A 27,631-nucleotide genomic window follows, 5' to 3' on the forward strand; every position below is an offset into this window, starting at 1 on the left:
ATGTGAGCATGTGCAGATTTTGGACTCATGCAGGAGTTTTTGTCATACTTTTGTTTCTCAGTTGGCCCCGTTTTGGTTCCAAAACTGTCTGCGCTCACCTTCTATTTGCTATTAAAGATCCTGCTCCTTAAGACGGAAGGTGACTAAAGAGGTTCCCTTTCTCCATGACTTTGTTTAATCCTGTTTTAAATTCCACCTAAGCTGACAACCATCATCACGTCTGTTGGCATCAAATTGCGTAAGTTAATTATACACTGTGTGATGAGGCATTGTGTTTTGTCTGTCCAAAGCCTCCTTTCAAATACTTTAATTGGGGGACTCCTTTCCATTCTAACATTTGTAGATTTCTCAGTGTGTTCCAGTGCCTGTAAATGCAGCACGATAGATTAACCAGTGTGATGTATGGGGCAGAGTGTGAGTGCTGGAGGCCCAGGTTCAAAAGCTCCACTTTATTGGGGAGGCTTGTCTGTGCTGGCTGAGGGCGATGGGAATTGCAATCCAATGCATGTGGAGGGGGCCGGATTAGGAAGGCTGGCCTAACCTAACCTAACCCCCCAAAATGAGGAAATAAAAGGGGCCTGTATACCATCTGGAGTTCCGTAGAGGAAGGGCGGGGAAAATATCTGACAGAAAGTCAACTCAGTACCCTCCAGATCTGCTGGATGCTGGCTGGGTGGAGCTATCAAGAGTTTTAGTCCAAAGGGGACAGCAGAGGATGAGATGGCTAGACAGCATCACCGATGCAATGAATATGGACTTGAGCATGCTCCGGGAGAGAGCGCAGGACAGGAAGGCCTGGCGTGCTGTGGTCCATGGGGTCACGAAGAGTCGGACACGACTGAACGACTGAACAACAACAATCTGGAGGGCACCAGGTTGGGGAAGACTGAAGCATCTGTGCCTCTGTGTGCCAGTAAAGCTGCACAGGTTGAATTCTTGCCATTCAAGCTGGAAGGTGCAGGATTCCTAGCTGAAAAAGAAATTGTGGCAAGCTAGAATGGCCCCTGGGTCTGCCTTTATCTCCTCACCAGAGCCCCTTAACAGTGGTGGGCGACTTTGGCCTATAGCTACAACATTAGCTTGGCTGGCTAAGGTTGATGGGTATTGTAGGCCAAAACATCTGGAGGGCCACAAGGAGCCCATTCTTGCCAAACAAAGATCTTTTGAGTGGCTATATTATTTTTAAACATTTTTCATTATATCCCTTGCTCTTTCCCCTGCTGATCGTGACAATAGTTCACAGTCCACTGTCTTTGGTATTTTGTTCCATTGAGCCCGTTTCATTCCCCTTCTCTTTTTTAGGCTGCAGTCTCGTACAATGGGTAGATACTCACCTGGAAGTATCGCTGAACTCAATGCGATTTACTGCTGAGTAGGCATACATAGGATTGCAGTAAGGGCTTTTACTTTGTATACTTTGGCGATGTGTGTGAAAACGTCCAATAAACTGAATGTTTAAGGGCACAATCCTATGCATGTTTAGACTGAAAAAAAGTCCTACAATTCCCAGCATTCCCCTGGGGGATGCTGAGAATTGTAGGACTTTTCTCTGTCTAAACATGCATTGGATTGCACCCTAAAGCACACAGCAGTTACAGCTCTAATTCCATTAGACTCAGTTGGACTTACAAACTATTACATCATAGAATAGTTGTTGTTGTTCAGTCGTGTCTGACTCTTCGTGACCCCATGGACCACAGCACGCCAGGCCTTCCTGCCCTCCGCTCTCTCCCGGAGCGTGCTCAAGTCCATCTTCATTGCATCGGTTATGCTATCTAGCCATCTCATCCTCTGCCGTCCCCTTCTCCTTTTGCCCTCAGTCTTTCCCAGCATCAGGGTCTTTTCCAGGGAGTTTTCTCTTCGCATTAGGTGGCCAAAATATTTGAGCTTCAGCTTCAGGATCTGTCCTTCCAAGGAGCACTCAGGGTTGATTTCCTTTAGGATGGACTGACTGACTATGGTTTCCTTTAGGACTGACTATGAGTTTCATAGAATAGCAGGGTTGGATTAAATTAAATGCCCATTTAATTTAATTAATTTATAAGTGGTCGAACAAAAATGAAGAAGAAGCAGTTAGTGTGATGGGGAAGAAACACACACATGCAAGCCCCCCCCCCGTCACGCCCGTTTGGGCGCTTTAGGGGGAGCCTTGCACCATTCGGAAACTGAGCAGAACTGTGCGAAGCCCCCGCGCATGCTCCGTGCGCGCTGGCGCCTTCCAACGCCCGCTCGCCGCGGCGCCGCCTCCCGCTTTTAACGCGCCTGCCTGGAACTCCGGGCCGCCTCCGGAGGGAAGCGAGTGCGCACGCGCGACTCCTCCTCCTCCGCGCACGCGCACGCGCACGCAGGTGGGCTCCGGGCCTCTTCCCCAGCCGTCGCACGCGCGCCCTTCCGATCGCCGTGTTAGCTTCTTCTGCGGCGCATGCGCCTCCACGGCAGCCGTGGAAGGGGCGGGGCGGGGCGAAAAAAAACCCCGGGCTGGCTGCCGAGGGCGAGCGCCGCCGTGACGTAGGGACGCCGGTCTCGCGGCCAGCGTCCTCTGCACGCGCGCCGTACGTGCTTGCGTCGAGCTCCGCGGCGCAGCGTCCTCTCGCCCGCGCCTCCGAATGAAAGGGAAGGTCCCAGCGAGCGAGCGAGCGCGTCTCCGGCGAGCGGCGGCGGCGGGTCTGGCTCAGTGTGGAGGGGCCCTGCGCTCCTCGCCCCTCGCCCGGAGCCGGCCCTGGTGAGTCCGGCGCCCGGCCGACGCCCCCCTCAGGCAGGACCCGGTTGCCATGGAAACCGCTCCTTCCTTGCCCCCCCGCCGAGGCCGTTGACCCTGGAAGGATGGATCGCTGGGGGATCGAGGCGCCCGCACGCCTGTGGGGGAGCTGGGCGCCGCCGACCCTCCCCCGTGCTGTGGGATGTCATCGTCGCCCCCTGCCGTTACTGGGGGGGAGGGCCCCGTCCCCCGTCCCCCGTCCCCCGTCCCCCGTCCCCCGTCCCCTTTCCCCCAGCGGGTGCGGGTCTTCCCGAGGTGTGTTGCGTTGCTTTACGTGTGCTGTGATCTCGTCTCCCTTCTTGCCAGGAAAAAAGGGGAGGAGTACCCTTCTCCCCCCCCACCCACATCCAAATCATTGCTGCATCTCAGAACTGCCTTTAAGTAAAAGCCTGCATATGGGTCTTGGTCACCCGGGGGTGGGGTGGGGGTTATGTTTCCGTCACGTCTCTCCGTCAAGGAGCTCAAGATGAAGTATGTGGTTCCTCTTGCCTCTCTCTCTCTCCCCCCCCCCAGTTTAATCCTTACAACAACCTTGTGAGGTAGGTAGGTAGGTCGGAGAGGGAGAGAGAGGCAGAATGTGTAATTGGCTGAAACTCAGCTACTGAGCTTTGTGGCTGAGCAGGGGTTTGAACCAGAGTGTTTTACATTCTAGTCTGGTACTCCAGATTTATGTGTGTGTGAGATGGAGTGGGGGAGCCTGCCTGCTTTGGAATAAGCCCCCCGTCGAACGTGGTGGGACTTATTTCCAAGTAGACATGTACAGAGTTCCACTGACAGACATGTAAAACTGTAAAACCTGACTTTCAGAGCTGTCTCATATGTCCTTGGCTGGAGATAAGGCCCAACATGCTCATTTTAGCTTACTAGCATTCATTGGATTGCAGCCCTCGTAAGGGTAGCTTTATTAAAACAGGCATCTGTATTAATAATATGTAGCAATACCTATCTAGCTATTACTACGTGCAGTGATATAGCACATTTTCAACTCTCCAGAGGTTTTGGTATAACTCCGCTATCCTTGCAACAGCTGGACAAGGTAGACTGGTTTTCTCCCCATATTGTAGATCTAAGGGTGAGAGAATAGTAATCTGCTGATGGCACAAACCCATGTGTTCAGTATGGCTTACTTCCTAGTAATTGTATTTAGGATTGTAGCCCTAGTGAGTTGGAGGCTGAGGTGACAAAAAATGAACTTCCATCTGCTACACTATACCATCTGTCTACTGAAGAAAGGATGCCTCCCCTAACCTGTTTCTCTTTTATCCCATCCACTCCTAGTTTCAGCCACAGCCTACTGAGGGGTGATGCTTTTAATGTGTAAAAGGGTGTAAAGGGGCCGGGCAAAAAGCTTGAGGGGATGATGTTGTAGTAACACTTCTATCCTGGACATCAAGTTTCCCATGTTGTATAAAAAGAAGAAAAGCTCTACTGGATCTGACCAAACACATATCTAGAACAAAATGTCGTATTTCCGACAAGAGAAGCAGGACACGATGGCAATAGCGCTGTCCCATTGTTCCCCAGCAACTGATATTCAGAGGCATGCTGCCTCCAATCTTGGAGGTAGCATATAGCCATCATGACTAGTAGCCATCAATAGCCTTATCCTCCATGAATCGTCTAATCCCCTTTTAAAGCCATCTAAGTTGGTGACCATCACCAAATCCTGTGGAAGTGAATTCCGTAGTTTAACTGTGTGCCATGTGAAGAAGTCCTTCCTCTTGTCTGTCCTGAATCTCCCACCATTCAGCGTCAGTGGATGACTCCAGGTTCTGGTATTATGAGAATGAGAGAAGTTTCTCCATACCATGCATAATCTTATATGCCTTTATCATGTTCCCCCTTACTTGTCTTTTTTCCGAACTAAATAGCCCCAACTATTGTAACGTTTTCTCATTGGGGAGTCACACCATAAATTTATATACAATATTGTATACGATAAGGCATTACAATATTGGCTGTTTTCTTTTCAACCAGAAGAGTTCTGCTGAAATGTTTACCTCTCCCAGTTCAAGGGAGCTGATTGCCCTGGCTGTCTTCAATATTTTCCCCCTGGCTACTCCATTTTTTTGGAAGATGTTTGCTGGGATCTTGTTGTAAAAAGCCTCTGTGGATATCAGAAATGCTTGTTAAGCACAATAGAACACCCCTGCCCTGTACTATATGAAGGTTCTTAATGATTTCTAGAGCCAATTAACATTTGGGTTTTGTGTCACTGGCTCTAGATAGAAACCAGGATCCACTGAGCTAGGCAAACCATATTCTCTGGGTTGTTGAGTCTTGAGCTTTCAGGCAAAGTTTGAGAAGACAAACTAGTTTAGAGGGGTTTGCCCAAGCATCTAGGCAACATTCAGGGTCTTAATAACTGCATTGTCTTTTTAGGTTGCCAAAGCTCATCCCTTATTGGATTGCCAGCAGTTATCACTTGTATTCAGTTCTGAGGTTTGGTGCCCTTAATATAAAACTTAAACGGGGCTGTCCAAAATGTGTTTCTTTGGCCATCTCCTAAAATGTTTGGAGATCAATCTCTTCCCAGCTATCTCCAGCTCCCAAAACCTGTGGGAGAAATTCCTTTGAGTTAACAAGTACACAGTCATTGTGACAATTGTTAAAATGCTTGTACTATTCTATCAAAATGTAAGCCCCTAAAGAAGATGCCTCAGGACATATCTTTGTTACCTCTTAAGATCAACTCTAGATTCAAACAGCAGAGGGACAGTGGAAGGAGTCAGTTTCCTACAAGTTGTGCCAAAGCAATTTAGGGGCCCATAGGTGAAACCCAGCACTTTGAATTGTGCTCACTTCACAATTGGGAACAAGTGCAGGTGCTGGGATACTGGTGTAATATGTTCCTGGCTACTTGCAGTTGCTGGCTGTGTGTACACAGCACAGAAGTGTACGTGCAGCACAGATGCCATTTGGCCTGTCCTGGATGCCTTTAGGCATTGGCCAACATAAAGCTGTGATTTGTGATGTGTGACTCCCGCTGTCAATTTGCCCAAGAAGTACGCTTTTAGGTGTGCAGGTTAACATTCTACATATATACACATGAAGATGTAAAAGCATGAAAATGGTGAATGTGTATCTGCCATCTCATGTATCAAACAGATGTACGTGTTGGAAAACCAGGATTGACTGCCGTTTCCTGTTGAGTGTGCTGTTTGTGGAAAACCTAGGTTTGCTGTTGCATACATTCTGTAAGTGACAGCGCCATTTCCGAATCTTTAGAGGTACCATCATTATGCGAATGACATGCAGCTGTACCTCTCTTTTTGATCTTCTAATCCCAAGGAGGCCATGGAAACTGAACAGATGTCTGGGGGCAGTTTGGGGATAGAGGAGGGCAAAGAAACTGAAACTTAATCCAAGCAAGACAGAAGTGTTGTGGGTCAGAAAATCTGCAGTCTGAATAGTGGTATACAGCTGGACTTGTGCTCTCTATTAAGGGCCAAGTACACAGATCAGGAGTACCCCTGGACTTGGCACTTTCTGTAGAGGTGCAGGTGTCATCCGTGGCCAGGAGTACTTTTTACTAGCTTATCTAGAGAAAGTTAGTCACACGTGGATTGCTGTGTAGTCTGTGTGGGGTTGCTGTTAAAGATACCTCTGAAGCTTCAATGGATGCAGAATGCAGCACAGAGAGTGCTTGTGGGAATTAGGTGTTCTGATCATCACACTACACCCATTCTGTGCCAGTTGTATTGGCTTCCTATTCATTTCCAAGCCTAATTTAGGGTGCTGTTATTAACCTTTAAAGCCCTAAAGAGTTTGGGTCTGCAGTTGTATGTACCTTATGAAGTCTTAAGATTGACATCTTGAGGTTCTGCTTTCAGGGCTATCAGTAAGAGCTGTTGGGCTGATGAGTATCAGGGTTTTTTACCCTCTCCAGGGAAATAAATTAGGTCCCTTCCTTGTTGGCCTTTTGTTGTTGTTGTTGTTCAGTCGTGTCTGACTCTTCGTGACCCCATGGACCATAGCACGCCAGGCCCTCTTGTCCTGTGCTCTCTCCTGGAGCGTGCTCAAGTCCATATTCATTGCATCGGTGATGCTATCTAGCCATCACATCCTCTGCTGTCCCTTTCTCCTTTTGCCTTCAGTCTTTCCCAGCATCAGGGTCTTTTCCAGAGAGTTTTCTCTTCGCATTAGGTGGCCAAAATAGTTGAGCTTCAGCTTCAGTATCTGTCCTTCCAATGAGCACTCAGGGTTGATTTCCTTTAGGATGGACTGATTTGACCTCCTTGCAGTCCAGGGGACTCGTAAGAGTCTTCTCCAGCACCACAGTTCGAAGGCATCAATTCTTCGGCGCTCAGCCTTCCTTATAGTCCAGCTCTCACAGCCATACGTTACTACTGGGAAAACCATAGCTTTGATTAGACGGACCTTTGTCGGCAAGGTGATGTCTCCGCTTCTTACTATGCTGTCTAGGTTTGCCATAGCTTTCCTCCCAAGGAGCAAGTGTCTTTTAATTTCATGGCTACAGTCACCGTCTGCGGTGATCTTGTGTTGGCCTTTAGGTGGGCTCTAAGGTCCTTGGCACAGAAAGTGCCAAGTCCAGGGGTACTCTCACCCTGGCAGAGGATGAGATGGCTAGATAGCATCACCGATGCAACGAATATGGACTTGAGCAGCTTCCGGGAGAGAGCGCAGGACAGGAAGGCCTGGCGTGCTGTGGTCCATGGGGTCACGAAGAGTCGGACATGACTGAACGACTGAACAACAACAACAACAAGGTCCTTTTATTCCATTCAGCTTTTGGATTATTTGTGGTGCTGTAACTGTTTTATCTGCTGCTTCTGTTTTAATATTTTTATTTGTCGCTGTTATTTTTAGCTGATGGTTTTATCTAATCAGCTTTTAATATGTTAATGTTCTGCGTGATCTCATTGTTTTACTGTCTGTTGTAATCTGACTTGGGAGGATAATTTATCCTGAAACGTGTTTTAAAAATCAGTTAAGCAAATGAAATAAATAAGTGCCCTGTTTTGGATCAGGCTATTAATCTTTTCCTTCTGCGCTCACATAGGGCCAAAGTTAAGATTTTTAAAGTCCGCTTGGAGCAACTGCTGAACTCTTCCATTAAAGTCAGAGTGCTGAACTTCGGCCATAGTATTTTGTTAAAGGGGGGAACTAGTAGTGACATTGTGCCCTATAGATACCAACCTTTTCCAGAAACAGATTTTAGGATGCTTGTTTTGAAATCCCCAAAAGCGTGTTGCCATTTTCACTTACTTGCTTTTCGTTTCTGGAGACCAAACTTAAAGGCTTTCAGTTTAAAGCCATCTTTCAGAAACAATGCTAGTTTGTACAATTGCTTTGGTCTAAAAATATCAACTTATTGCACAAGGTCACTTAAAATGCAGGAAATCCTAAATGTTTTTTAATGTACTTATAACCTGAATTATTTGGAGTGTAGAGATGAAACACACTAAACTGTTTGGCTTTTTTGAGATCTGTGAAGCTCAGTCCTCTTGGGAAAATGACATGCTGGGTCTTGACTTGAGCAGCTAAATGGAGCATGACGGCAAGCTCTTGAATTTCCCTCCTTACTCTTGGCTTAGGTGACATCACTGCTACTTTCCCTCCTTCGGTGCTGAATAAAGTCTGCAGCTTGAGCGTGTGGTGGTGGTTGTTTTTTTGAGCCAGCCTTTTTTCCCATGTTTTAGGAATCGTCAGTTTAGAAAAGTGCAGTGAGGCCACAAGCAGGGCTTAAGTCACAATAGGCATTCATGGGGGGAAACGGTCACATTTTTATCTTTGTTTGCACCAAGAATACCATGCTATGGAGGAAAAAAAGGGTAGAATATTATTACCAGTGGATGTGTGGCTTCCCTAGCCAGGCTTATTCTGCTAAAGTGGACAGGGTTATCAAATCCTCATAAGGAAGCCCTTAGTTTAGAACATAGTAGTGATCCTGTAAACATACATGATTAACTTGATTCCTGAGCAGTCCTGCAAGTAAAAAGTTGTGATCCCAAGTTTGTGTATGAAATATCTCTAGAATGCATTTCAGTATGTTTTGCAATGGAATGGCAGTCTTAATTCCGTGATGATTGTGTTGCTACAGTTGGTATTCCTTTGGTGAAACTTCTGTCATCCAAGGTATTACTCTGAGTGCCACCTGTATGACTGTCTGCCAGCTGGAAAGAAATCGTGTGTGTGTGTAATGAGCTTCTGGCTCTCAAGGAACAAGTTTGTTCCCTTGAATCCAAGGTTGCTGACCTGGAGAAGCTGAGAGAGGCAGAGAGATTGGTGGACATGAACTTTGGGGGCCAAATAGTGGTGTCCCAATCTCCTGGTGACAGTTCCTCTGCTATCATAGAGATTGGGGGTCTTGGGGGAGGAGGGGGTCATTCTGAGGAAGAGGGAAATGATCCCTTAGAAGGGACCCATTCCTTGGAAGATGAACAAATATCCTCTCCCACTGAGGATATTCCTCTGGGGGATTGGGTGGGGGGATTGTGATAGTGGGAGATGCAGTCATTAGACAGCTGGGTTTGTGATGGTTGTGTAGACCACATGGCAAATTGCCTGCCTGGTGTGAAGGTTGTGAATATCATGTGCTATCTAGATAGCTTTGTAAATAGTGCTGGGGTGGAGTCAGTGGTCATGGTTCATGTTGGTACCAATGACGTGCAGAGAAGCTGAATGAATTATTTTAATCTGTCTTCAGTACAGAAGATTTAGGACAGATACCTGTGCTTAAACTGATGTTTTCAGGAAAGGAGTCTGAGGAACTGAGGCAAATAGTGGTGACAAAAGATGAAGTTCTCAACTTTATTGACAAGTTGAAAGTTAATAAATCACCAGGCCCAGATGATAGCCATCCTAGAGTTCTTAAAGAACGCAAATGTGAAATTGCTAATTTTCTAACAAAAGTATGTTACATGCCCTTAAGATCAGCATCTGTACCAGAGGACTGGAGAATGGTCAATGTAACGCCAATTTTTAAAAAGGGATCTTGGGGGGGATTTGGGAAATTGCAAGCTGGTTAGCGTAGCATCTATTTCTGGTAAATTGGTTGAAAGCTTTATTAAAGATAAAATTGGTAGGCATGTAGAAAAAGAATCAACATGGCTTCCGCAAAGGTAAGTCATGTCTCACTAACCTTTTAGAGTATCAGTAAACGTGGATAAGGGTGATCCGGTAGACATTGTTTACTTGGACTTCCAAAAGGCTTTTGACAAAGTCCCTCACCAAAGACTCCTGAGCAGATTTAGCAGTCCTGGAATAGGAGGAGAAGTCACCTTATAGATTAGTAACTGGTTAAAGAACAGAAAACAGAGTAGGAATAAATGGTAAATTCTCCCAACGGAGGGATGTAAACGGGGATCTGTATTGGGACTGATGCTTTTCATAAATGATCTGGAAATAGGAATGAGCAGTGAAGTGGCCAAGTTTGACAATGACACATTAAGGTGGCTAAAACAAAAATGGATTGAAAAGAGTGCCAAAAAGATTGCTGTTTAGCTTAGAGAATAGGTGAGCAAAGGGAGATGTGATAGAGGTGCACAAAATTATGCATGGTGTGGAGAAAGTGGGTAGGGAGACACTTTTCTCCCTCTCTCATAATACTAGAACCCAATGGGCTCATCCCATGAAGCTGATTGGTGGGAGATTCAAGACAGATAAATGAAAGTAGTTCTTCACACAGCACAGAATTAAACTATGGAATTCATTACCACAAGATGTAGTGATGGCCACCAATTTGGATGGCTTTAAAGGGGGATTGGACAAATTCCTGGAGGGGAAGGCTATCAATGGCTACTAGTACTGATGGCTATGTGCTATCTCTAGTATCAGATGCAGTTTGTCAATGTACACCAGTTGCTGGGGAGCATGGATAGGTGGGTACTGTTGCACTTATGTCCTACTTGTGGGTGTCCTGTGTGCAACTAGTTGGCCACTGTGTGAACAGAATGCTGGATTAGATGGACTATGGTCTGATCCAGCATGGCTGTTCTTATGTTTTGTAAGGTAACATAGAATTTTTCTGTTAGCTTGAAACTTGTCAAAGGAATTTCCGTTACAAGATTGTATGTGTTTATTCAGGTTTTAATAATGTGCCTTGTGGCACCTGAAAGACAAACTAATGTACTATGGTATAAGCGTCTGTGGACTGCAGTCCACTTCATCAGTTATATGAAGTGTCAGTCTGAGTTACGTGTGTGTGTGTGTGTTTATATACATATATACACACACACGTATGTATGCATGTTACAGGTGGAATTGTAAGCAGTGAAGTCAGAGGAAGATGAAATGCCAAAAGTATAGACAGTGACAATTACATTATTAACAGTGGCCATTCACAAAACAGTTGTTGGTGATAACACAGACATCCTGACACTGGTAAGCTAACATTTGGGATGTAATGCGAAGTGCTTTTATCCCAATTCAACCCACGGGTGATAGAATACATTGCAGTATCCCTTTTGAAGTTTCTTTGTTCAAGACTAGCCACTTGAAGGTCTTTTACAGAGTTGTGTGCATAGGAAGCTGTATTATAACAAGTCAAACTGTTGGTCTACCTAGCTCAGTATTGTCAGCACTGACTGGCAGCTCTCTAGTAGTTCAGATAGGAGTCTTTCCTAGTCTTTCCTGGAGAGGCCAGAGGATTTAACTTTTTGTATGGAAAGCATGTGCTCTACCACAGAGCTACAGCCCCTCCTCAAGATGATACTGTCTAATGTTTGCACTCATGTTTATATAATCACAGCCTGTCCTCATGATAGGTAGGATACGTGTGGATGTAGGACTTTTATGTTGCAAGGACCTGGTAGGGGTACAGCTCCTCCCCCCACCCACCCGATCCTTTCTCAGAGGAAGTTGAAGTGGGGGCATGTTTTGCCCTCCTTGCAAATATTTCCCCCAAGTATTGCTAATATCCCCAGCTATTTCTCCACTTTACTTGGCAGGAATGAATGACAAATGTTCCTCTTATAAAGCTGAAAATCAAGGGTTGCACTCTTGAGTTTGGGCCTGTACGATTTCCCTTTTCCTAATGTCAACAGGCATTGAAAATCCAGTCTGCACCTGTCTGCATAATAGCTCCTCTGTGGGACTGTTTCTTGATTACAATAGAGTGCAACAGAACTTTGGGAGAGTGGGACAAAATTTGGGGCTCTGTCTCAAAGGCTTGAAGCAGCTTACACAAATATTTAAGTTTTTCATTAAATGTAAACTAGAGAAAATGTAGGTCGGTAACTGATCCTAAATGTGTTCCAGAGAGACTTTATACTTGAGACTAATCGGGTCCTTCTCCCCCCATGCACACCACCTCGTTTTTCTTTTGACAATAAATGTGGCTGTTAGACAACTGGATTTTTCAGTCTTATTTCATATTGATATATATGTTCGCTATTCACTGTAGTGCTAATTATATGAATTCATATTAAGAATAACATTTGCATGGGTAAGAATGCCTTTTGCGTTTGATTTGCTGAAAGATCTTTGTCCCCAGCATAGAGACACACCATATTATGCTGTAACAATAAGCCAATATATTAGAACAGACTTCCCAAATCTGGTGCCCTCCAGATGTGTTGAGCAACAAGTCATATCACCCCCAGCCATGGCATTGTTGGCCCAACCTGATGCCCCTTTTGGAGGGCACCATGATGGGGAAGTGTTAGGAGAACTGTAATTCTAGTGTGGTATATTTATTTATTAGATTCATTAGCCGCCCATCTAGCTGGCTACCTGGCCACTCTAGTCCATTGCTTTCCAAAATTTTGTCTAGGGTCTTGCATTATAATGGTTCTTTATAATCAATACTTTTCGTGGTTCTCAATCTATGTAAAGTGCTTGTACATTACAGCTCGGTGCAATACATAAGGCATATTCTGGACACAGATGTAAACAAGTAATTACCCTTTGAACAAGAATGGACAAATGTCTGATTCGAGAAAGGTCTATCTTACCAGTACAGTATCAAAATGATTTCTGTGAGCGTCCAGCCAGTTTAGAATTTTGACACTCATAAAGATGCAAGCAAGCCAAAGATCACAAATGTAACAGCATTTCTATTCAATTCATTTAAAATGCCTTGGGAATAATAACATCTGAAGCTGAGGTATTTTATTTCCTTTCTTGCTCTATAGAGCATTTTGCTGTGCTTGCATTTTCAAAGTGTGAAAGTACCCTTTTGGGGTTCTCTTGCTGACCCAGATCCTTTGCTAGTGAGCTGAATTCTCCCGTTAACTATGTCAACAAAAGTGTGCACAAATTACTATGTCTATTGTGAAATAAAAGTTGTAAGGGGAGCGAATTTTCAACAGGGCTGAAAAACTCCCAGGTGCCTTATTCACTTCTTGAAAATTTGATATCTTGATATTGGTGCCTACGAATTATTGCTTTTTCCACCTCCTGCATGTACACACACATACACTTGAGAAGTGTTAGGTTATTTTCTGGATGTGCACATACACTTGGTGAGATCATCCCATTTCAAAGCATATATTAGAGCTGGAAAAATGCAATCAAAATGATCATAGGCTGGAGCAACTCTCCTACAAGGAAAGACATTTTTTAATTTAAACTAAGACTAATGGGGGTTCATGACAGAGGCTTATACAACTATGCTTGGTGAACAGAAAGTGGAGAGAGAAGGGTTTGTTTGTCCATCTGTCATAATATGAGAAATCTGGGCATCCAAAGAAACTGATTGGCAGGTAGTTGAGGGCAGACAAAAGAGTCCTTCACATAACATATAAGTTATGGAATTCGCTACCACAAGATGTAGTGACGGCCACTGGCTTCGATTGCTTTAAAAGCAGATTAGACAAATTTGGAGGATGTATCAAAGCCTATTAGTCATGCTGGCTACAAGAAACCGCCATATTCAAAGATGATATGCCACTGAGTGATGCCAGTTGCAAGGGAGTGGGAGAGGGCATTTGCCTTCGTGCCCTGTCTGTTGTGAGCTTTCTGGAACCATCTGGCTATACACCATGAGAAGCAAGATGCTGGACAAGATGAGCTTTGGGTATGATCCAGCAGGGGTTTATGTACAATATGTATTACATATATTCTTCACATGGTGATCACAGGTGTGATATCAAGGCCCTGGCTGACTGACTGATATGAAGACCAGAGCCATCCACTCAGCCTCCACAGCATCAACCAATTGAATGAATAGGACAGTGCTATTAATGTTGCTTGTGTGGTTAATTATGCCTTCTAGCCAAAACTCCTGTAACTCTTTAAGCATAAATGGGAGAGCTGTGGATGTCATAGTGCTGGCCCTGTTTCCTACATCAGGGGTGGGCAGAAGGTGGATCTCCAGATCTTGTGGATCTCAGCTCCCAGAAGCCCCTGCCAGCATGGCCAATCATCAGGAATGCTGGGAGTTGAAGTCCAAAACATCTGGAGATCTCCTTTCTGCCACATTTGAACTTGTCAGATGAACATCTCTGTTTGACAAGTTCAGATGTTGTTGTTATGTGGATGTCCCATGTCAGAGTGAACTAAGTCATTTATCAGCTGTTTGCCATCAGGTATATTTTGATCTGTAACAAAATGTCGCAGTTTACAGTACTCTTGTTCAGGGTGTCAGCTAGCCATACCTTGTTCCAGGATGCTCCATTCCCCACCCTTCCAATTTTCTGTCCCACCCCTTCCCACAGTCAAGCCAGCATTCCATGGCCACTGAGCATGCTCAGTCCTTATTGAGCTGTTTTAGTGGGGGTTCCCTTTAGGATGTCTTTTCTAAAGATTTTCATACTTTTGCAAACCTTCTGTTTTCCATGCGCCTGCTAATATCTCCCTGTGGGGCATGGATGGTGCCACTTTGGTTACAGAAAGATCTGTGCTCACTCAGAGAATGAGTTCACTATTAGTGTATAGGATAATTGCTGGGGAAATTCTGGAGAGCCGCCTTGGATGTTAAGTGTGGAAAGGAGATGTATAAAAGGAAATGGGTTTTCTTCTATGCAAAACTTTATATGTTCCTGCTCAAATTTTTCTTTCTTTCTAACATTTATACCTTACCCATCAATTTGCATTTCTAGGGCAACCTAAAATAAATGAATAGCAAAAGGAAGGGTAGGGGGCCTGGCTACATAGCATTTTCCTGATAGTCCAAGCGGATGTGACATCTGTTCTTCTCCCCTGCATTTTCATCTTAATTTTTCCAACTTCCTTTCTTTGGGGACTCTTCTTTTCTGGGTTTCTGACACAGTATTTATTCCTCAGAGAATTACAGCTTTAGAAGCATACAGATTTATTTGGAAAATTATACCAGACACACCACATGCCATCCTCAGGTGCTTCATCTTGAAGATGCCTTTGATAAGGAATGTTACATGGCTGGTGAAGCGGAGAGAGGCTAACACTATTATCTTTTTCTTTATCTATAGCATTGGCAAGGATTGAAGTGGCATTCTTCAAGCCATTTTAGAAATCATGTCAGGCTCAGTTGGACAGAAAAAGGGGCCTGGGAGGCAGCGCAAATGTGGCTTTTGCAAGTCCAACAAAGATAAGGAATGTGGGCAGTTACTGCTCTCTGAAAACCAGAAGGTGGCAGCACATCATAAATGTATGGTAAGTGCCCCCGAAGAATGCTGGAAACAGTTTCGGTGACTTTTGAGTTGGAACACTAATACTGGGGTGAGGGAGGGCATTTTCAGGGGAGACATAGCAGTTAGAAGGGAATGCTTAATTCTCCCACCCTCAGAATTCTCCCCTTCAGTGCCCCCCTGACTATTTTTAGCCTGCATTTCCCCTAGCCAGGTTTCATCCTAAACAGACGTACTTGAAAGTAAACCCTGTTGTACTCATAGGACTGACTTCTGAGTGAACAGATGCATAGGATAGGGCTGTACGTTAATACTTTAAAATGGAGCATGACATACATCATTTCAGAGGGGTAGCTGTGTCAGCAAAAAATAACAGTCTTGTGGTGCCTTAAAGACTAACAAAAGTATTATGGCATAAGTTTTTCAGCATGTGATGAATTGGACTCCAGTCCAGAAAAGCTTATGATGTAATAAATGTGTTAGTTTTTATGGTGCCACTAGACTCTTCATTGTTTTTACTCATTTCATTTAGTCCTGTACCTTAAGAATGCACTCTCAAATGTAGACATCCGGTTTTGTTAAGTCACACATCACTTCTTTGTGTTCTAGCTTTTCTCGTCTGCCCTGGTATCTTCACACTCCGATAATGAGAGCCTTGGAGGCTTTTCCATTGAAGATGTGCAGAAGGAAATAAAAAGAGGTACCAAGCTGGTAAGTTTGCATTTCCGGGTCACAAAAGTGAAATGGTTAGGCTTTTTAGAAAGAAAAAGAAAGAAAGAAAGAAAGAAAGAAAGAAAGACATTTCTTAAAGAGTATTAACATTCCCACCCTTGTATCCCTTGCACCATCCTCTTTGCATGGTGTACTGAGGATTCCTGTTTCTGACATAGCAATAACTAGGGTACTGTAACTGATAATGCTCATGAAGACATTTTCTCTCCCTTTATCGTTGAGCAATAAGGCAAATGAGTAGGGAGCAACCATATGGAAGAAAAAAGTATAATCCCTCTTATGCTGCTTTTGTCAGTTGCATTTTGCAGCAATCTTCAATGACAACAGGATTGTTTGTATTATCAAGCCCCTGATCTTGGTAGCTTCTTAAAATAGATGTTTCATATACAGATATGTTTCCTGAAGCAATTGGATTATGTTGAAAACCATGGATTAATTTGCAGTACTCAAATCTGCAGGCTTCTTTCACTTACATCTGATATATTAAGTGAGCTGTGTTATTGTGCTCATGCCATTCCTGTTGATTTCACTGGAGCTTCTTCAGAGGATGTGCATAATGGCTTTGAACATGCGAACCTTTGATGAGCTTCCGCCGGGCTTTAAAAACCTGGCTGTTCAGGTGGGCATTTGGGGTGGGTTAGGGTTTTTTAGAGCCGTGTTTTGTTATGATGTTTTGTTCAGTTGATTATGTAAATTCGTTGTATTTCGTGTTATTAGTATTGTACGCTGCCTAGAGTGGCCGGGTAGCCAGCCAGATGGGCGGCTAATAAATCTAATAAATAAAACCTGCCTCTATGCCAGCCATCATTCCATCCAGCCGGTACTGTTTTCCTCTGACTGCAATGGCTTTCCAAGGTTGAGGGCCTGAAGTCTTTGTAGTTGAGATTCTTTTTCCTGGAGATGCCAATAATCAAATCTGGGACCTTCTATGTCAAAGCAGTAGAGAGTGGTGGTCCTTCCCTATCCAAAGATCTTAAAACTCTTAAATATAGCTTTTAATGTTGGTTTCCAAGTTGCTCTCTTTAATGGGCTTAGGCTGGGTTGTAACAGGTATCCATAAATCAGGATTCCTGTCCCTGAAGTACTTGTCTTTCCATTCTCAGCTGTCTAAATGCAGATGTTGCTGCTCAGTGTTAACAAAATGCTTTCCTTAAATACACAAAGCACCTCACATGAGCTTGCTAATCTTTGCAGCAACCCTGTATGTTGGGCTGGTGTTATATTTATAAAAAGGGGCCCATGAGCTTAGAGATGGGTGTTTTCTTTGCCATTCAAGCCTGAACTGAGATAGAATGGGTTTGTAGCTCATATTTGTAACTGTGACACTATGCTGGCTCTTTAGGCAGATGGACACACAGAACGTTTAAATGAGTCAGAAATGCAGTTCAGCTCCTTATCGGAGTAACTAGATTAGGGGTGCACAGTCCTTTCGTTCCCATGTGGTATAGGTTAGGCCACACGCAGGTGTATGCACACGCACACACATAAACATACATGTACATGCACATATTTACACACACCCCAGCGATCCTGATACAGATCTCTCTTACTTCACTGCTAGAGGAAAGAGCTATCTGTATGAGGATTTCCAGGAGAGAATGTGGAGTGTACAGGTGGAGGTGATATTTTGGTGGTGGTGTCAGGGTAGCCAGGGATCTGCAGTAAAGGCCTTGGAGTAGGCTGCATGCAACCCTCAGGCTTCAGATTGTGCGCTCCCTAAACAAAGTGAAAGATTAGCCATGGGCTATAGTCCCTTCTCTTGGGCTAAAGATGCTTTTCTTATGCCTTAAATTTGATGCAACTGTAGTTGATTCTCTTTTCACATTTTATAAAATGGCAATAAAGAGAAACTGTACTGTAACTTGAGTTCAGTGGGCTACCTTTCCTTCTGTTAGCTCTTCTCTCTCATCTTTAATTGCCTTTATTAGTGAGACAAAGGGCCCCAATGGGATGTCTTTTTTCTCTCTTTCAGATGTGCTCATCATGCCATTGTCCAGGGGCAACCATTGGTTGTGATGTAAAAACCTGCCGCAAGACATATCACTATTATTGTGCAATGCGTGATAAAGCTCAAATCCGAGAAAAACCTTCCCAGGGCATTTACATGTAACTACCATTTGTATTTCTCCTTTGTTAAAATGTCTTAAATGGATCCAACATTTGTTTTTTAAATAGAAGTTTTGAATGGGGTCTCGGGTAGCCAGCTCAGGTGACTCAGCCTTCCATCCTTCCGAGGTCGGTAAAATGAGTACCCAGCTTGCTGGGGGAAAGGTAGTCACGACTGGGGAAGGCAATGGCAAACCACCCCGCTATAGTCTGCCATGAAAACGGCAGCATAAGCGGCATCCCTCTAGGGGTCAGTAATGACCCGGTGCTTGCGCAGGAGGAACCTTTCCTTTCCTTTTGTGCAAATGCTTCTGTGTGTCTTAAATTGTGGGCAATGAATGCACCATAATAGTCTCTAAGCAGATTAAGAAGCTCTGTATCATGGCTGACTTGGCTCTCTCCAATGTTCTGTCCTTAGGATATTATGTCGAAAACACAAGAAAGCACCGCACAACTCTGAAGGTAAAATTATTTAGTCTGTTGCTGTTTTTAACCAACTCTGCATCAAACACTTATACTTTCCATTCAAGAAAAACTCTTTCAGTAAACAGTCCTTGCATACAAGTATAAGAAATAAGCAGAGCCCTGCTGGTTCAGCCTGGAGGTCCATTATTCCCACTGTGGCCAGCTAAATACCTCTGGGAAGCCCCCAAGCAGGGCTTGAAGGCAATAGCCCTGCCTCACTGCTTGTTGACAGCAAGTTCTATTCAAAGGTATACTCCCGCTGAACATGGAGGTTCCATATGGCCATGTCAGCTAATTGCCTTTGATAGACCTCTCCTCCAGCTCCATGAATGTATCTAATCCCTTTTAAATCCATCTAATCCAGTGGCCATATCCACATTTTGTGGCAGTGAATTCCATAAAGCATTGTGTGAAGGCATACTTTTGTCAGCCCAATTCATTAGGTGACCACAAGTTCTAGTGCTACATGGAAGGGAGACCAAGTTCTCCCTCCACACTTTAGCTGCAGCATGTATAACTTCAGAAATCTCTGTCATATCCCATCTCTTCCCACAGTTGCCTGTTTCCTAAACTAATGCATGATTCTGCGCATACATATGCGGAGGTGTCTTCCGAGCTGTAGAGAAACCATGAGGGTGGTTAGAAGGTAGATCTATTGCTAGACCTCTTAGTGACTTGCAGTAGATCAGCAAGGATTTCAGACTCCCAGTTTAACAACAGCAACAAAATTATTCCCACCCGCACCTAAATTATACTGCTGAAATTAAGAAAGATTGGGGTAATCAGGAGTAGGTTTTTGTGTAGAAGGACTGTGAATTGCATTTGTTACAAATACCATAACTGATCACAGCTCACAGTCCTTTCACACAGAATTCTGAGCACTTCTTAGGCTCAGAATTCTTTGATTCTGAGTGTGTGTCTTTTGCACCAGGCTTTGGTTGGTGGATCTTGGGGTTCTGACAAAAAACAAAGATCATGCAAGCCTGCTGTCCACCCACCATGTGGAGGCCAAGCCTCATTTCTGGTTGAGCACATTAATTTGTGTGCAGTGTTCACACTTTAAAAAAAATTGTCTGGCTGTCCTCTTTAAGAACTGGAACAACTGGGGTGTGGTGGCTGATGGAAGACAGTTTTTGTGTGACTTGAATGGAAACACAGAGTGTCCTGCTTGCAATACCTTCCAGTATCTGCCCAAAATGCTACTGTGCCATAATGTCTAATGTCTACAAATTTAGAGCCATCTTTTTTCCTCAAGCTTTACAAAAGTCTCATCATTTCCTTGAAAGCATCTGTGCTACTCTTATCTGTGTGGCCTTGCCTGAAGCTGGTCACCCTGAAAAAAAGAAATGCACAAGATTTCAGTCAAAACTATTTGAGCAGATTGTACTGTGACCCTCAAGAGAAATGGTAGTCTGCATGTTTTTGGTTGGGTCTCAAAAGACCTATTAGCAAGTGAGAGCAGAACAACAATCTGTTCAGTGCCAAGTGCATTGAACAAGAGGATAATCGAACCCAAATGGATTTGAGTAGACCTTTTAATAACTACACTGTTCAAAGGACTATTGAGCAATGCAAGAAAACACTTGCTTTCACTATTTGCTTATTCTGGGAATGTGTAATGTCGGCTCAGCTGTAAGGTGAGAAGTGAGCATGGGAGGCTATTAGCACTAACAACCTCTTCCTCCTTGTGACAGAAAGTGAATTTCTATAAGTTGTTTGGGACTTTCTTTGTCTTGTTATTGCAGCATTGTGGTGAAGGGGACCTTCAGGTCTGCTGAACCAGATCTCTAATAATGAAAAAGGTGCCTGTGTGCAGCCCAAAAAGTTGTCTGCTTTGAGATGAATCTGCTTTTTCTCTCCAGAATGTCTAGTGTGCCAGTACCTGTACGCTACAAGAGTTTGTGTACAGTTGTTCAAGCTGTTGAGGTTCCATTTTTGTGTGTCTTTTTTTTTCTTCCAGCAGATTTAGAAGAAGGTCTTAATGAACATGAGTTGGAACCATCCCCTCCTAAAAAGAGGGGGCGCAAAGGAAGGCCCAGAAAAATGAGTCTCAAAGGACAGTCGGAAGATGCCCGATCAACATCTTCACATGGCACAGACGACATAGAAAGCAGTTCTTATGTAAGCAATTCGTATGTTTAAAAATCTCTCAAATATAGGTTTATTTTTAAGTGAGCTCGCTTAGCTGTCTTCTGTTGAACCCGTATTTGTTGTCCTGGCATATTATTTTAGAAAAGTGTTTTTCTTTCAGAGAGACAGATCACCCCACAGAAGCAGTCCCAATGATACAAAACCTAAATGTGGATTCTGTCATGCAGGTGAAGAAGAAAATGAAGCTAGAGGGAAGCTTCATATATTCAATGCCAAAAAGGCAGCTGCACATTACAAGTGCATGGTGAGAAACATAGTTTTATCCTCACTCTCTAGTATTGCCTATGTTCACTCCAAACAGGTGTGGGCAGTGTGTGGTACAACCCCTTTCTGTTGACATTGGCGTCATGAGCAGGGCATCCCCCTCTTGAAACCTCAACATTGGCTGAAAAGGTGGCTATCCACCACACCCTCCACCCAGCTAAGATCTGTCCAGTTCACTGTGTCACTGACTATCCTATCCCCTGTGAGGCAGGGAAAAGATAATAAACGACGCATCTTTTTGCCGACTTCACATTAGCACCTGGTTTAAGAACATAAGAAGAGCCCTGCTAGACCAGACCAGGGTCCATCTAGTCTAGCTTCTGATCTTTCATGTGGCCAGCCAGATCTCTTCAAGAAGTCCCAAAGCAGGCCTTGAAGGCAAGAGCTGTCTCCCATTGTTTTTCTGGTATTTAGTGGCATGCTGTTTCTGAACCTTACAGCTCAATGTAGCCATCATCCCTAACAGCCGTTGACATATCTCTCCTCCCTCAGCTCACCTAGTCCCCTGTAAGCCATCTAAGCTGGTGGCCATTGCGCCAGGATACCTGGATCTCTGTTGACCTGTCTCAGAACACTGCCACCACCTGCCTGCCACGTGCCCATCTTTGAAGAGGCATGTGGCCAGGGTTTCCCACATTCCTAACATTCTGCATCTTTTTTCTTCCTAGTTGTTCTCTTCTGGCACTGTACAGCTGACAACAACGTCAAGGGCAGAGTTTGGTGACTTTGATATTAAAACTGTACTTCAAGAAATCAAGCGAGGGAAAAGAATGGTATGTCCTGGTTTGAACCTGACCTATTTTTATCCTGCTTTTCCTCCAGAGAACTGTGGGCTGCATCCATGATTCCTTACTGCGTTTCTCCTCAGACAAGTACTAGGCTGAAACAACTAGTACTGACTAAAATGATGTAGTAAGCTTTGTGGCCAAATAGGGATTTGAACCTGGCTTCCTGGTCTCAGTCCCACACTCTAGCCACTGCGCAAAACCCAAAGTCTGAACATTGACTAGCTAATATCTGCCTTTAAAGCTGTTTTAATAACATACCCCCACTGAGTTGCTTTGAGAATGCACTAGAATGATTCATAAATTCACAACATCTTGTCCTTTCTCGCAAGAGCTTGAGACTAGCTCTACCTTGAGTTGCAGTCATTCAGTCATCATACAGTCAAACTGTTTGCATTCTTTTGTGGAATTTTACCAGAAACATGGTCTTTGAAAATATGAAGTTGAATGTGAAGTGAACAGAGGTTGATTAATTGCCTAACCCAGCTCACTGTCCTATCTCTCCCCACCCACCCCATTAACAGAAGTGCACACTCTGTAGTCAGTCTGGTGCTACTATTGGATGTGAAATTAAAGCTTGTATCAAGACTTACCATTATCACTGTGGAGTCCAAGACAAAGCGAAATATATTGAGAACATGTCACGAGGAATTTACAAGTAAGTGCATCGTGTCGTCGTTCCCCTTTTTTGCCACAAATGGCCAGTGTCTTTGACTTCCAAAAGCTAGGACATTTCTGGAGGCTGATCCATTACTACACCAGCTATAGGGGCTTTGAATTGGGCAAGACTTGTTTTTAGGCCCAGGAAACAATACTTGCTTGAGACAACATTACATCAGCGAGCTGTTCTGATGGAAATTATACGCCTCATCACTAGCGAAGGCTTGATACAGGGCACCATAGGAACATGATGCGTGTTTTTTTGGAGATATGCTAGGCATTCTAGCAACTGCTGCCAAAGTTAAATTTCTTCATTTTAATATATTAAAAGCTTAGTCCTGAAACCTTCACCCCTCCCCCAGCTGTTCATCAGACTTTTTTCAAGTGGTTGATGATGATAGTATTTGTATGGCATTTTCTGTACATTAGCTAAATAATCATAACAACTCTGTATAGTAGGTTCCTATTGCGTGTGCGCACACGCGAACACACACAAACAGCAAATGGGTTGGAGAACTGGGATGGGTGCTGGCCCTGCCTAAGGCCATGACTGGAGTGAAATCACTGAGCTGCCCTAGCCCTCCTGGTCACCTCTCCCAAGTCTTAGGTAGAAGCGTTTCCCCTCGCTCACGACCACTTTCTTTTCACTGGAGATGCCAGGGATTCTTTTGCCAGGTATCTTCAGCATGCAAAGCATGTGCTGTACCACTGAGTGGTTGTCCCTCCCCTAAATCCAAACTGAAATATGAACTGAGGGTTCAATTCACTGCTAGCTACAATGCCTTTGGTACCATTCCTAGGGATGAGTGCTCCCTTGACCATGCTTCGTCCACGTACCTAAACAGCCCAACCCTTAGACTTAATGTGTTTGTGGCTGACCCTAATGGTTGGCCCCAAGGAGGCATACACTGAACGATGTGGTTACAAATTCTGCCTCTTCAGGCAAGTATTGATAGCTTGGTGGTTTCACTACATGATGAAGCCTCAAACAAGCTCTTTATTTGTCTTTCCTTGTTTGAGCATCTTAGTTTGATTTATGAGCAGTAACTTTAAATGAATACTTACCTTGAAAGTGGGTTTTTAGTGTTTGACCAGAGCCTGGGTTGGTTGGTTTATGATTAAATAATTTTTAGTTCCGGGTCTTTGTACCCATCAGATTCAGTTAGCTCCTTCTCTAGGCTGCTGTTCTATATGCAGTTACTTGGAAGTAAGTCCTATTAAATAAAGAGGTACTTAATTTTAGCGATCATGTATAGGATTGGGCTGTTAGTATAGTTTAAGCATGCTTTATTGATTTCCCCCCTTCCCACCCCCACATCAAATATTTGAGTTCAGATACTTTGGGCTATTGGAAAAACTTGAGAGGTTTGTACAGCATGTAAAATTAATGTGGCATACTTTTTTAAGGTTTGGTTGACTAAAGTCAAATGTACTGAACCAGATTCCAATTGAACTAGGTCATCAGATAATATTTCAGAAAAATTCTCATCTAAAATGTTTTGAAAAACCTACATCACTATTTTAGAAATGGAAGTGTTGGTGAACTGAGGTAGACATACTATTATCTAAATGGAATTGGCTTTCTTTTTTTAGTGCTTTTGGATGTTGCTGCCTTGATGAAGGCTAAAGCGAGAGCTTTGGGGACTTTGAGGGGTGGGGTGCTTATTAGACATTAAGCAGAAAATTGTAAGTTATACTTTTTTCTTGTTGAAAATCTTCCCTTGGTTTTAAATAATATGTCAGTTTAGTTTTAAAAAAACTACTATGCAGGTACACTGATACTAATCCATTATAGGTGTAAAACTTGACAACCTCCAGTAAGTTGAACAGTTAATTTTTTTCTAATTTTAGAAGGCAGGTAACTGGTCTAATGTCATCTTCAAGCAGAGTCCTTAAAAGTTTCACAGAAATGCTACATTTGGCTTCAATGGAAAGTTATAGTCAAGTCGTGCAATCCTTAATATACATAAGAAACATTTTTTAATGGCTTTAGTTATTGCTAGATATTTATTACCTCCATGCTATTTTTTTCAAACTTTGCTGAATGCATAAAGAATACTTTCCACACCCTCTTTTGTAACTATTCAAACTGTCCCTCTGGGCAACAGAGGGAACATAATGCTGTAGTCCATTGTATTTCATGACGCTATGTTTGGCTTTTAAATAAGCTTGGCTGCCCCAAAGGGGTTGAGATTAATGTGTGACCTGAATATGGGCTTATTGTACAAAAGATCCAGCAAGAGCTGAATTAGACCAGAGGTAGCCAACTTTGGTGTTCTTCAAGGCTATTCTACTCTCCACGCAGAAGCCTGGTGGAAGAAGTATATTTTGCCACAAGGGGGGGAAAGGGGGTAATGGCCAAACTTGGCCCATGTATGGCTCACCACTAATACCTTCCTAGATGAGTTACATCCTTCTCTCTCTTCCCCCCACCCCCCGAATAGGACTTATCCTGGTCTACGGACCTTAGCCCCATGTATCTCTACAGGTGGCAGTGGGAAAGAAGGAAAACAACTCTCCTTACAAATGAAGAACAAAGCAGTCTTGCACTGCTAGAAACGAGAGCCACTTAGCCAGCTGCCCAAACCACTAGCCTGAATATATATTTATTTGGTTATTTATATAAAATGTTTGCATGTCACCCTTCAGTTACACATTTCTAAGATGATTTACAGTATCCCATAAAACATAATCGATGAAAAACAAAATTCAGCAGTAAAAGGGCTAAATGAACGTTCTGCAACTTGGGTTGGGTTGTTTTTTTTTGTCTTTTTGTGGCTTTGCATTGTCTTTAGGCTTTACTGTAAAAACCATAGTGGGAATGATGAGCGAGATGAAGAAGATGAAGAGCGAGAAAGCAAAAGCCGTGAGAAATCAGTAGCTGACCATAGCGGAATTCCTCAGCAGCAGCTCAATGGAAACTAGGTATGGAAGTTCTCGCCAGCCTTCCTCCTGAGACACCACTGTACAATTGATATAGTTGTTGTTAGTGGTAAGACATTTTAAGCTGAGCATATGCCAATAAGTGGTTTTTGGTTTGTTTGTTTGTTTTAAACTGGAGTCCTGTTGCACAAGAACTGGGGGTATTTCTCAAATTCAGCTAACTTTAAGGAAAATCCTGCACTTCTACCAATAAACATAGCTGTCATGTTCAATTTGGTAATATGCTTTCCTCTTTTATTCTCTACTATTTTAAAATCCACCTTTTTTCCCCATCATCTTTCAAACAGGTTCAAGTGACAGAGTTAAACTGGGAATGAATAAGACATCCATAATTACTAACCTTTGTTTTTAAAATTGCTTTATAAAGTCAGAAAAGGGTTAGTAACTCTTTTTTTACTGCCTGACTGTTAGAAATGTCATTGAACTGCCTGAAATGTTCCTGTGTGTGAGCGCCTTCAATGAGCAGCAGAATTTTTTTTACATGTCAATATTATGTAGTTAGTTAGTCTGCAGTGTCTGGAGAAAACACCCCCCCCCCCCCGAAACACTATATAAATGAGATGTAATATGTACAGTGTCAAAGTTGAGGCAGACATGGGAATAGTAAGCTCTGCTGGACTGAATACAATTTCTGAGATTTGGAATATGTTAAGTTCAGTGGTTTTGTGCACCGTGCGAAGGTCAGAAGTTTAACTCACAAAGCGGATATGCCTGCGTGGTGACAGCAAGGCTGTAAATGGGTGCATTTTGCATTTACCTTCACATACAAACTATGAACACAAACCAGGAAGGAAGCTGCTGACCCTTTTGCAAAAGTACACCAGGGGGGAAAAAAAGAATTCTGCAGCTCCAGAAGTGTGCTTAAACCACTTGGGTTATTCCTGCTACGATTGTTTCTACTGCCTAGCATTCCTTGCTGGAGACCTCTCAAGCTGCTGTCAACTATAAACTGTGAGCTTCAGTACTCATGCCAAAGGGCTGTTGTTCATTCCTTTTCTCCTGCCCTGCCCTGCCCATCCACTTCTTGTTTTCCTATCCCTGCTTTTACCAACAACCTGTGGCTAATTGCAACTGAATATCGAGTGGTCACTTCTGGAAGCTACAACCCCTCCCATCCTCTCTTAGATCTCAAAGTTATTGCTTAACTCTCACTATGGAATTTAGCCACCTTTATTGGACATCATACCTCAAGTGCTCTGTGCTGCGTGGAACACATCATGTTTTGTCCAAAAAATATATATATATACAGATCCTGTATGCTGTAAGAAGAATGCAGAATAAGACTCTGGGTTTTGGTTTTGGTTTTTTAAAAAAGAGGTCAGTATTTATTTTGAGTCTTGTGACCACTATATGAGAATGTTTTAGTATTTCATTAAGGTTTCCTGGCAAATCAGCAAGATAAATGCTGTTAAATCTACAGAATGCTCTATTGGAGCCTAATTAGCTTGAAATTATGCCAAGTCTTAACATCCCAGTTATGATGTCATAGAACCTGGGTATTCCTAGTAGTTTCTTCCATTGGTCTAGTCAAACCTATTTTAAACACAACCAAAAAAGTCATACTTGTTAGCAAACTAGCAAGTTCACTCTAGACTTTATTCTTATCTCTTGAATTTGAGGCAAAGCAGCAAATGGAAGTCTCCTAACAATTGGATGGAAAACTGAGAAGATTCACTAGCAGTTGATTCTACAAAAAAGTTTTCATGATATGATCTGTGTTTCTGAAGCCTTGTTTAATTTCATATTTTTTAACCTTTTCTTGTCTCATTTTTTAAAAATGCATTTCATTGTCTCGAGGGACTCAACTATTGTGTATAAGAACTTCAAAGACTCTCAAGTTGGAATTCAATCCATTTAGGTTTGAAAACTTCCTGGAAGAATGCAGTTTTAGTAGAAAAGTTGTGTATAAAAATAAATCTGTTAACTTGCTCTTATGCCATTGACCAATTTTTTTTATTTTGTATTGTAACTTTCAAGATTAAAGGCGCAACTTGTACTGAAATAGATTTTTACCAGGCTGTGCGCTCTTACAAAAGTGTGGGTTTTGTGTCTTTATTTTTATGTCCTGTAATTGAGTTTTTTTGTTTGCCAGGCGCTATTCTGAAGGTTCTGGGCAAGTTACATGTTTCAAATGGACATAAATGTCAGCAAACAAAACACTAATTTGCTATCAATCAGTACAAAGCTGCCAGGGCTCAGAGCCAGCAGGAATGCAAATCTGTAGTCAGATGGAAATAAAATTGAAGTGGTGGTCT

At 43.2% G+C, this 27,631-nt stretch overlaps 1 protein-coding gene across 7 annotated transcripts; it reads left to right on the forward strand.

Annotated features, from left to right (window-relative positions):
* The first annotated feature begins 2,592 nt into the window (after positions 1-2,592).
* On the forward strand, positions 2,593-27,408 carry PHF6 (PHD finger protein 6). 7 transcript variants are annotated; one of them, XM_084813617.1, is made up of 12 exons: positions 2,593-2,722; positions 15,112-15,295; positions 15,880-15,981; positions 16,461-16,621; positions 17,975-18,108; positions 18,527-18,570; positions 20,534-20,694; positions 20,825-20,968; positions 21,657-21,761; positions 22,298-22,431; positions 25,229-25,358; positions 25,664-27,407. In XM_084813617.1, exons 4-11 carry the CDS (start codon positions 16,511-16,513, stop codon positions 25,356-25,358), a joined length of 963 nt encoding a protein of 320 aa, XP_084669743.1. In that variant the 5' UTR covers positions 2,593-2,722; positions 15,112-15,295; positions 15,880-15,981; positions 16,461-16,510; the 3' UTR covers positions 25,664-27,407. The 7 variants fall into 7 exon arrangements, with proteins under 7 accessions (XP_084669743.1, XP_084669744.1, XP_084669745.1 ...); XM_084813618.1 differs by having other exon boundaries at positions 20,537-20,694; XM_084813619.1 differs by having other exon boundaries at positions 20,537-20,694; positions 26,996-27,407.
* Positions 27,409-27,631: the final 223 nt, after the last annotated feature.

The sequence above is a fragment of the Heloderma suspectum genome, chromosome 9 (assembly GCF_057233095.1).
Source record: "Heloderma suspectum isolate Gila_16-S chromosome 9, 16-S_ref, whole genome shotgun sequence".
Lineage (NCBI taxonomy): Eukaryota > Metazoa > Chordata > Lepidosauria > Squamata > Helodermatidae > Heloderma > Heloderma suspectum.

Excerpts from the sequence above, each read along its gene's own strand:
- PHF6 (XM_084813613.1), top strand. The coding sequence starts at position 15,158 with ATGTCAGGCTCAGTTGGACAGAAAAAGGGGCCTGGGAGGCAGCGCAAA. Across the intron at positions 15,296-15,879 it reads CAGCACATCATAAATGTATG|CTTTTCTCGTCTGCCCTGGT; the intron begins GTAAGTGCCCCC and ends TTTGTGTTCTAG. Across the intron at positions 21,762-22,297 it reads TCAAGCGAGGGAAAAGAATG|AAGTGCACACTCTGTAGTCA; the intron begins GTATGTCCTGGT and ends CCCCATTAACAG.